At 28.1% G+C, this 11,809-nt stretch overlaps 1 protein-coding gene across 1 annotated transcript; it reads right to left on the reverse strand.

Moving 5' to 3' along the window:
• Nucleotides 1–30: 30 nt before the first annotated feature.
• LOC126683412 (serine carboxypeptidase-like 35) lies at nucleotides 31–7,189 on the reverse strand. Its single transcript, XM_050379291.2, has 8 exons — nucleotides 6,896–7,189; nucleotides 3,679–3,786; nucleotides 2,897–3,085; nucleotides 2,714–2,802; nucleotides 1,544–1,825; nucleotides 718–854; nucleotides 500–592; nucleotides 31–406 (listed from the first exon to the last, which is right to left on the reverse strand). The coding sequence occupies exons 1-8, from the start codon at nucleotides 7,143–7,145 to the stop codon at nucleotides 154–156; spliced, it is 1,401 nt and encodes a 466-aa protein (XP_050235248.1). The 5' UTR covers nucleotides 7,146–7,189; the 3' UTR covers nucleotides 31–153.
• Between the last annotated feature and the right edge of the window lie 4,620 nt (nucleotides 7,190–11,809).

The following is an 11,809-nucleotide window of genomic DNA, read 5'->3' on the forward strand; positions in this document are numbered from 1 at the left end:
CAGCCTTAACAATGCAGACAAGCAGCTAAATTTACTCCATCAAGATTAAACTTGGCTAATATTAAGAACTAAAACATCCAATTATACTTTAATTTGTTGATAAATAAGAATAAACAACCAAAAGATTAAAACATTAGTATTATTAATTGATGACTAGAATGAAGGAAGGGGTTTAGAAGAAAGGAAATGAGAGAAAAGAGAGAGAGATTGTTGGGGTGCAAAGAGAGGGACTTGATGCCCTGCTCCTCGAACCGTAGCCAAAACCAGACCGCCTTCGTATGTCTCGACCCAGCCGGCCACTTGATTCTTGTGAAACCATGCCTTCCACTCGCCCTTTACCCTTAGTCCCATCTTGTTTATGCTGTATCTTGTTGATGTTACCGGCACTCTTCCATCCGTGTCTCCGCTGCGATATCAATACAATAATATTAAACTAATTCGGATCGAAATTTTCTACCGCACGATATATACTCTCGGAAAGATAGTTGAATGTAAGTACCTGTAGACCCAAATACGCATTCCAGCATTCATGAGTTTGTGAAGGATTGGCAGCACTGTCTCGGCCTGCTCGTTCCACTTTTCAATCACACCGCTGCCATGTTTCATACCAACAGTGTAAGGTTAGAATTAGATTTAATGTTAATTTGCTAATTAAGTAGACGTAGAAATGAAATTATATGAAAAAAAAAAGATGTAGAAATGAAAAAATAATGTTACCTGCATGGGGTATAAGGGTAGGGCAGTTTGGTAACATTGGCATGCAGAGCCCTCTGAACATCTTCTCTGTTGAAAAATATATCTGCATAATTTTCAGTACATGGGTCGTACCCTGATGGCACCTTCTTCCATAGGTCCTGAAACACAGCAAAAAGTGACTCACCATTGATAATAATATTTTTATAGATTAATGTTTTTAAAATTTATTACGAGGGTTCTCCTTAAAAGATGTAAATTTATCCAATTTGGTGAATTCGTTGAATATATATTCAATTTTTTTAAAATTCATTTATTCGAATCGCGTGACATTCCAAATTGACAACTCTTCTTTCGTCTTCTATTTTAAAAAAAAAATTATATATTCAACTGCCACATAAGTACAATCAAATTAATTTAAAAAATATAACAAATTTTCGAAGAATTCTTATGTAGACTCGGTCTACCACATCATCCGTAGACTAACCTATCACATTATGACACGTTATTAAAATGATGGCAATCTTATAAATTCGTTTTTTACTTATTTACACTTTTGAATAGTAATATTACAAGATTGCCATCATTTTAATGATGTGTCATAATGTGATAGGTTTGGTCTACGGATGACGTGGTAGACCGAGTCTACCTAAGAATTTCTCCAAATCTTCAACAAATTGGTTGAATTGGGATAGATCTACAATTAAGCCAAAAAGGTAGAGTAAAGAAAAAAAATTAATATAAAAATTACACTTAAAAATAAAAATAATTTTTTTAAAATATGATATTTCAAAACGAAAAATTAGAATTCCATATAAAATGAAACGGAAGGAGTAGTTGATTTTCTTACATGCATGGTTAGTTGACGCGAGCCAGCAAGGAAGTTGTTATTAGATTTTGGAGAAGCTTGGTGGAGGCAGACAGGAGTATAGATGCTATAAATATCAATGCCAGAATAAGCTTCCATGAAACCTTTGAAATGGTTTGAGCAATTGTTTGCAATGGCAGCTGCGTTCATCAAATTGCATGCCTTTACACTTTGATAGAGCTTGTCTGAGATGATTGCATGACTCCATGCATAATCCACAATCCCAGATAAGTCTGTTTCATCATTTATCACAGCATTTCCTATCTGTCACATTTTCATTTTCAATTCAATTTTCATGGCCTCAAAATACCATCGCAACTATATCTATTTGTATCAACTATCAACATGCATATATTTCAATTCCATGACCAATTGGATTAAAAATTTGAGTGGTTTGCTCCATTTTTAAATTTTTTTTATCGAAGTTATACAAAAAAAATTAATTCTTACGTCATTTTTCAATCTAATATAACGACCGAATGAAGTATATTCTTAAAATACATACCATGTAGGTCGCTGAATCATTCGCCATGTGATATGGTGTCTAATGTAGCACCATATTCTTAAAAGGTAAAATGTATTTATCTACTAATGACTATAATTCGTTTGTTAAATATACCATGATTTTGAAACTTTATCAATTTAGTACATCATTTTTTAATTTAAGTACTGGCAAATATATTTATACTTAATGTTTAGTTGACCTGATACAATATTATATATGCCAAGTAGAATAAATTGTGTACATGTGGACGTATAATATTGCGTCATGTCAGCTCTAAACGAATTGTGAATATATTTGGCAACGGTAAAAAGAATGGACAAAACTGATAAGACTTTAAAATCATGGCATATTTGACAAACGAGCAATAATTATGGATAGATAAATTTATTTTGCCTTCTTAAAATATGTTGCTATTGATTACCAATCATTCATGTTAATCAAAAGAAAAGATTTATTTTGACCTAAAGTTAAAATTTATTATATCAATATGATACAAATTAATATTTTGGCACCAAATTAAAAAATAGCATACAAGTTTAATAATCTAGTGGGTTATCTCCTTGAAAATTTAAGAAGTGAAATGAAAATATTTCTTCAGAAGTATCCAAATGTTTCATAAATTTAAAACAAAAATTTGAGTTGCTTACCATAAAACCCTTGAGATTTATGTAGGATTCTTTAGTGGCTCCTTTGTTTCTTTCATAGATGAGCTCAGCTAGCTGGGGGACATAGTGGCCTAATTACAAGGATAATATAAATGTTCATATGATAAGAAATGATGAAATGAAATATATATTGTTGATATAACAAAGTAATTAAATGAGACATACCAGCATAACTCTCCCCTGCTAAATAAAATTCATGAGATTTAAAATTTGGGAACCTTTTGAACCAATTTATCAGAAAAACATGAGAATCATCTGCTGTAACTGCATCGCCAAGCTTTCCTAAATCTTTTGAATTATTTGTATATGAAAATCCCACTCCCACTGGTGCTTCCAGAAACAGTAAATTTGCAGCTAATTTCACCAATACAAATCAAAACAATAATTAAATTAATTTAATATAAATTAATTGACTATCACTTTATGATTTTTATTGTTATGAGATTAACTATAATTTGAGATATAATTACAATCACCTGCGAGAATGAGATTAGGTTAAAATTACTGTTTTTTCTTTGGCAAAATGGATTAATCTACCCAAAATATTAGCTTACATAGAGTCAAACTCATAACATTAAGTCACATTAATTAGCTCTAAATGAGTAAGAATTAAGTAAATATCTAAAAAATACTCATAGACCAAATTGACAAAATTTTAAAATCTTGATATTAGCGATGTATATATCAAATCTTTTAAGCCCAAAAAAAATCGACTGCCACGTATATATTTTTCTTTTATCAAAAACATTCCGTTGTAATAAAAATTAAAATTTAGTAACCCAATTGAAAAAGAAAATTAACACTTAATAACCAAATAAATAATTAAAAAAATCAAAACTTGGTCATTAAAATACAAAATTACAATAAATTGAGTACCTCATGATGAATTACCAACAAAAATTATATAACATTTAGAATCTATTCAGAAAGTCACTGGGAAATAATACCTTTATTCCAGGAGTATTTGTTAAGCAATAGGTCAGTTCCATTTTTCTGAACTAGAAATGGACCAAGTTCCTGAGCTGCACCGTATGCTATGGAGGAACATCCAGGTCCTGAGACACAATTTATTTTTAGGTATTTTAATCATGCAAAAGAAAGTACAAACACACTAATAAATTCACTACTTAAATTGATTAATAAAATTATTTCTACTTATATGATTGGAAATTTTTATTTTATTTCGAGCTACATGAAAATCATTCACATTCCAATAAAGTTTGCATAGATCTACTATTTCACTATATATTGTCTTTAATAGTATCTCCAATAATATATATTTTAAGATAAAATGAGTTTTTGTAAAACAAAAAGCATTTCATATTATAAATAGAAATTTAATTTTAATATAATTGAATTTTTAGTTTATAATTCTTTATTTGATTTTCTCATAATTAAACATTGTATTGGTTCTCTTTTTTAGTTTAAAGACCTCTCATTTAATGATATTAAAATAATATCTCAAACTAATTAATAAATTATTTAAAAATTAATATATATATGAAGTTAGATATTAAATCTCTGAATGTAAAAGAACAAATCAGCTCTTTATTCATAATTACACAATAAAGAATCAATTATAATTTCTATTTATTTATAAAAAAAATTAAAATAAAAGAATATACTTAACAGATTAATGATAATACATATGGAACATATTCTTGATGTATTTAAACTAAGTAAGTTTTATTATGACGAACACGAAAGTACACAGTAATCTTTTATGGATTAATTAAGGACAGTTAGAAAATTCTTTCTTAAAACTTCACGAGTAAAGACTGAATTGTAGAGGATCAGCAAACTTAGGACTCAAATATCTAATTTAAAATAATGGGGGTGTATATATTTGGACAAATCTAGGTACTATAATTAGTAAACGATCCTTTTGTCATATTATAGACATAATTACCAGAGAAAATGGACCACATCCTGTGTCTTCTACTATATAAAGTTTTGATCTTATCTTAATTTCCAAATAAGATTAAAAGGAAAAGGCATAGCTCCACAGTATGGACCCAATTTTTGTCCTTAATTGGATGGAATTTTGGAAAAGAGCATCAAGTGGAAACACAACATAACATAGGGAGGGTAATCATGATATTTCAAAGCTTTATTTTCTTATTTCCAGAAAAAAGATAAATCATGTGTTTTTACTGTAGCATAAAAGAAACATAATTTCATAATTGATTAAAACATTCTTTCATAATTTCATATTTGATTTACAATTTGAATGTTTTTATTTATAATTAAGGAAAAGGAAACGTTTGTGAAAGAATTTGAAACCTGATTTGCTAATTGGATTGGTCGTTGAACCGGTCATTGAACCGGTTCGATTTTTAAAACACTGATTTAAACACACAATCTCACAGTTTGTTACTCAACACTTATATTATTTAAGTTATAGCTTATCGGTTTTAAGATTTTAAATGTTGTACTAAATATACATCATAAGATTTAATATACTACTAAAAAAGAAAAAGTTTACTCTTCATTATTTAATTTTATTTATTATAATAGAAATTTAAATTTCAAATTAAAAACCATAATTATGAAATTGAATATAGTGAGCATTTTGTTGAATAATTTTGTCATTTTGTAGGATTTTAAAACGGTAAAAAGAATTTGGAGAGAGAAGATGTTATGAAACCAATGTCACGCTATCTTTGACAATTGGTTTTGTTAAAGGTCAGACTGGTCAGTGAAAGTATAAACCGTTAAAGATGACGGCGAGTATGCTCTGTTTTTCATCATTAAAGTAACTGTGGCCGTTACTTGACAAAATGCACTGACATGGCATATATCTTCTGCGTTCAGAGTTCAGACAACCATCACCTCATCACCACATTCATTACTTTAACATAGTATAATCTTCTTCTTCATTTTATTATTATGCCTTTTTTAAATCCAAACCAGTTACAAAAATCAAAACCAGTTAAAGGTCAAAAAAATTAATGAACTGATTAGTTAAATTAAATCAATCAAAACAATATTTTTTCATTTAAAAATGACATTCATTTTAAAACATTTAAATATTTGACTTTATTTTAATTATATTTATAAAAATATTGTTTAACAGTGCGGTCAAATGATGAATATGTGCTATGTGCACTGTTAACCATGGACTGTTGATTTTTTATATACGAATGTATCTTAAATGTTTTAATGGTAATTGTTTGGTATTCATATAAAAAATTATTTAGTATTTTTTTAATATATTTTTGGTGTTTAAATGTTTGTTTCTTGGTAATTTTTAGGTGTATTAGTGTTTCTTATACATATTGCAATGTCTTTTAAGTGTTCTTTTTTGTATTTTCATAAATATTTTTTCTCAATTCCTCATAAAATTCTAAAACTTGTTCGATATTTATAAATATCTTTTTTTTCAAATATTTTAAAAAGAAAAAAGGATAATTTATTCTTTTAAGGTTTAATTACAAGATCAAATAAACCCTCAATCTCCGGAAATGTTCAAATATATCCGGAACATCTTGAAAAATGAACTAATCCTCCCAATTTCGACAATTAGGCCCCAAATATCTCATGAATAAGTCAAAATAGAGGTCTGATTGTTCATGTTTTAAGACGCCGGAGACATATTTGAATCTTTTTGAATGTTGAGAGCTTGTTTGATCCTGAATGTAAACTTTATGAGCATATATGACCCTTTTTTCTTTTAAAAAAAATACCTAGATGTTAGTATAAATTAAAAATAACTAAAATTCGATATAAATAAAAAAAATTAATTCAAGAAAAAGTAAAACAATTTGTATCAAATCTTTTATTTTTTTTATGAAAACAATCTGTATCAATTTAATCATTAAATAACATTTTCGACAAAAAAATCATTAAATAACATAAACTGATTAAAAACAAAATGAAAGCGGTCCGCGTTATCCTATTAGTAATTAACCCATGAAGGAAGAATCTTTAATCATTTAAAAAAATTATCCTTTTTTTTAAATTAACCCTATCTCCAATTTCTAAACAGAAAAATAATTTAGAACTTTTAGTAATAACAATGAACAAAAATAATTTATAAGATTTGATTAGGAAAAACATATAACTAAAAATACATAATGCACCATACTAGAATTATCTAATTAAAGCTGAAAAATAGTAAATCTAAATGAGCAGAGAATTAGAAATTAAGAGCTAATTAATTACCTCCATTGAGCCAAAGAACTAGAGGTTTTTGAGAGACATTATGTTGGGCTTCAAAAAACCAGTAAAACAATGCTTTTTGACCGTTAGGTCTCAGCTTAACATAGCCAGCGTAGTGCCGGAATCTCACCGGCGGTTGTCCCGGCAAGTTTGTCACTCGGTCAGCTTCTCGCCGTGCTTCTTCACCGGCTGCTACTAAGATTGCAGTAGCACAAATTAAATGGCATAAAAATAATTTTGCTAAGCTGCCCATTTCCTAGTGTTTTGCTATTAGTAGAGAAAGTGGTTGTGAAAGAAACCTCACTTTTTATATAGGACCAAGATGGGCACGTCGTTTACTAATTAAATTTATAATAAATTGTCATTATGCCAAATTATATAATATTTCAGGAAACTTTTAAAAATTATTTTGCCACTTAAATTTTTCAGTTTTTTTATTTATAAATATGTTAAAAATCACAAAAATGGTGGTATGAAAATGCAAAATATGGTGATTCATCATCGGTCGACAGTCGATCGCTAGAATTTAGTCAGAATTTTGACTGGCCGTCGACAGTCAACTGTGATAAACAACGATCATCGGTGGTTTGTTGATCTAATAGTAACATCTATTCCCTTTTTAAATGTCATTTTTTTTAGCAAAACATACAAATTTATTTGTGTTTAATTACTTGTCCTTTTATGATTTCAATGTAATTTTAATTTATTAGTATTTTTAAAATTTATTTTTTTCTAATTAAATGATTTTATAAGTCAATTTATAATATATATATTAATTAATAAAATTATATAAATATTTATTCTTACACAATTTAAAACAAAATATCCAGTACTTTAATACATACAATTTTAGCGTAATGAACAATTAAAAACAAATTAGCTCAGAAATTACTAAGTTTACATTTTGCATTGAACTGTTATGATGGTATGATATTATTAGGTGTAATTACTAAAGCCCCCAAAATTGGTTAACGGTGCACTATATAGCCTAGAATTGGGTCTATTTAAGGGCTTTATTGATAAATACCCATTTGCTTAAACTATTACCAAAAATACGGCCACTGTTGTTTATTTGGAGACAACACATGTGAAATATCGAAAATTGATATCATAACGTGATATAGAAAAAAGTTTTTCACCAGCACGTAAATCCTTCTCAAACCCAAAACGACTATTTATGTCGATCAATCCTAATCTTCTCTAGTCTTTTAATTTTCAATCAACAAGATTCAAATTAAAGAAAAACATATCTGAAGCTCAAATTATATGAAAATATCTTATCTTTCCTCTTGTTTCATATTTAATTATTCAATTAAAGTTTTGGTTTTGGTTTGAAGTGAAAATCAATTGCAAAGATAAGATTCAAAGTGACAATTAAAATATCGAATATGAGCGAGCTCAGATCTCTTATAATCTCATTTTATATTTTGAATATATTGGGTTCCTCTCTTTTAATTTTTATTGTGATGTTGCTGTTGTTTTTCTTTTTTGTTATTGCTGTTGTTGTTTTCTATTTTTATTGTTGTTTTTACCTGATGTTGTTGTTGTAATCTAGTGCTACTGCTGTTGTAGTTTTCTTAGTATACTTTTTGTATATTTTTAGTATTACCGTCATATAATTTCAGTATATTAATTCTTTTTTAATGTTAACCCAAGTAAAAGATTAAAATGACAGTGAATCCAAATTAATTAATTTTAATATTATATCGAAAATATTGTTCGTATGTTTCTTAGTTTGTTATGTTTCTCAATTTGTTATATGTAGTGATTATCTTATTTTTAATGATTATAATAGTTTGGTATACATTTTGAATGTTTGATGTATACTGCACATTTGTTATATGTATTTTTGTTTAAATGATTATAGTGTTTATGAAAAAAATTTAGGTAGACCGAGTCTACCTACAGATGACGTGGTAGGCTCGGTCTACCTAAGAATCTAGCAGTGTTTATGCTAATCGGATTTTATATACTTTATGTATATTATAAGTATATTTATTGTATTTTATTTTTTTTCTTAATGTATCAAAAATGGCAACACCATTTATTATCATTATTTGGCATACCTTTTGTATGCTTTTCAATGTTTGGTGTATCTTATATATACTTTATGTATGTCCTGAATTTACCTTTCATTTTTCTAGTTTTTATTTATAATATTTTTGTATATTTTATGTATATTGTATATTTATTTCTTTTTTATATGTTAACGCAATTTAAAGATTAAAATGATAAAATGTATGTAAATTACTTAATTTTAATATTTTATCGAGTATAATGTTCGTATGTTTCTCAGTTTGTTATATGTACTAATTAATTTATTTCTAATGATTGCAATGGTTTGGTAATACCTTTTGAATGTTTTATATATACTGTATATTTGTTATATGTATTGATTTGTTATATGTATTGTTTTTTAAACGATTATAATATTTATGCTAATTAAATTTTGTACACTTCATGTATATTATCAGTATACTTATAGTTTTTTAATGCCTCAGAAATGGCAACACCAGCTATTATTAGTTTTGGCAAAAAAAATTATATTTTTGTAGTGTTTGGTACATTTTATGTATATTTTATATATATCCTTAATAAACCTTTTAATTTTCTAATTTCTATTTACATTATGTTTATACACATTATGTTCATACACTTTATGTATATAGTTTGTATATTTTATATATATTTTTACGGGATAATATCATAAAAATTCACCAATTTTACACGTTTTATCAATTTAATCATGTTCTTTAAAAGTTCTCATAAAAAAACCAACTTACATTTTTTTTCCAAATTCATACACGGTGTTGACGTGACACTCATTCATTGGTGCAATTTGCTGAGGTGCAAGTCATTTTTAACCAACGAATGAGTGACACGTCAACACCGTGTATGAATTTGGGAAAAAAATGAAATTTGGTGTATTTTTATGAGAAGTTTTTAAAAAACGTGATTAACTTGAGAAAACGTGTAAAGTTTGTGAATTTTTGTGACATTAATCTTATTTGTAATGTGTAAATTTTCTATTACAACCCAATATAGGTAGTCCCAACAAATTCGGATTTGTTTAATGTGCTGAATATGGGAAGTATACTTTCATAGTAAATTTAAAAAGAGATGCATATGCAATAAGTTTTAAGTATATGTGTTAAAGATAATTCCACATTGCTTAGGAGAACAAATATAAATGAGTTTATAAGTGTATTCAACCACCTATTAACTAGTTCTAGTTATTAGGTTATGGTTGAAACTAAGCACCTTCTTTAAGCATGTGGGTTGTTACATTCTCACCAATTTATAATTAATTACTTCTACCAATTAATCAAAATAATATTTCTAATATGGTATTAGAGCGGGTCTGGCCCCAAATGTTAATTTGCCGGTTGTCCGTTTAGATGTTCATTTCCAGCGGCCCGATCCGGTGTTGCCGCTGCGTATTAAACCAAAATTTAAGTGGGTCTGACTCGGATTCTTAATTTTTCGATTGTCCGTTTGGATGTTCATTCCCAGTGGCTAGGTCCGGTGTTGCCGCTACTTTTTAAATCAAAAGTTTCAGTTTCAGAGGAGTCAATTTCAAATGACAACCGGATTTCAAGTCCCGGTTGCACTTGAGGGGGAGTGTTAAAGATAATATCACATTGCTTATGAGAACAAATATAAATGAGTTTATAAGTGTAAAGGTTCAACCACCTATTAACTAGTTCTAGTTATTTGGTCATGGTTGAACCTAGGCACCTCCTTTAAGTATGTGGGTTATCACATTCTCACCAATTTATAATTAATTTGTTCTATCAATTAATAAAAATAATATTTCTAATAGTATGAGATACCAAGTCGGCATGCAATAGAAACAGTGAGAAGCATGCACCAAGACATAGTTATTTACTGCTCAGAATTCTATTAAAATGAGACAATGATTTCCACTTAGGAATTAACAATGTATCAAATAAACTATCAAGAAACGTTGGACATACCACCTGAATTCTTTTAATTTTTACAATTAAAATAATTGTTATTACTCACAGTCATAGATACTTCAAATTACTTAATTTGATTTGTATTTGTAAAATTCAGTGATTTGATTGCAAATTATATGTATAAAACTATTGTTGAAGTTTAGAGAGTTGTGTGGAACATGAGTGAATATATTACGTTATCAATTGTCAACAGAGAGATCTTAATGTTGTTGTAACGATTACGTCTGATGAAGATCTAATTGACATGATGGAGAAATATATTCGAGCTGCCAATCAAATAAATATAATTTTTCTTTACATGCCTACAATGGTGTCAATTGACACATCATCAATTTCCAAAATGGTAACATAGTCCACGCATGATAAAATATATGGCGTCTTTGAAAAATGAAAACTGTGTCAAAATTAAGGGCATTCTGAAAGACGTTAGTTGTATATTCGAACCTGTTTGAATGTTGATGACTTAATTGAACCTTGAGTTAAACTTTAGGAGCATATAAAGTTGGGTTAATTGCAAATGCATACACGAATTTTACCCTAATTTGCAATTACAACATAAACTTTGAAACTTGGCAATGTCAGTAACCAACTTTCATTTTTTGGCAAATTGGTACACCAACCAATCACGCAACGACACATGGCGGTATATTACAATGTCCACGTTAGTGTTTTTCGTGTTTGGTGTATCGATTTGCCAAAAGTGTAAAGTTGGTTACTAACATTGTCAAGTTTCAAAGTTTATGTTGTAATTACAAATTAGGATAAAGTTCATGTATGTATTTGCAATTAATTCTATAAAGTTTAATGTAACATAGTCCATGTTGAATAAAACAAACAGAATCTTTGAAAAATAGAAATTGTGTCCATATTAAGGGCACATATCATTTTGGAAGACGTTAGTGCTGTATTTGAATTTTTCTGGATGTTGAGTACTTGT

The sequence above is a fragment of the Mercurialis annua genome, linkage group LG5 (assembly GCF_937616625.2).
Source record: "Mercurialis annua linkage group LG5, ddMerAnnu1.2, whole genome shotgun sequence".
Classification (NCBI taxonomy): Eukaryota; Viridiplantae; Streptophyta; class Magnoliopsida; order Malpighiales; family Euphorbiaceae; genus Mercurialis; species Mercurialis annua.

Bases quoted from the DNA above. Each gene is read 5' to 3' on its own strand.
- LOC126683412 (XM_050379291.2), bottom strand. From the start codon at position 7,145: ATGGGCAGCTTAGCAAAATTATTTTTATGCCATTTAATTTGTGCTACT. The intron at 3,787-6,895 runs GTAATTAATTAG...ATTGTGTCTCAG, and splicing joins AGTTCTTTGGCTCAATGGAG to GACCTGGATGTTCCTCCATA. The intron at 855-1,543 runs GTAAGAAAATCA...GCTGTGTTTCAG, and splicing joins CGCGTCAACTAACCATGCAT to GACCTATGGAAGAAGGTGCC.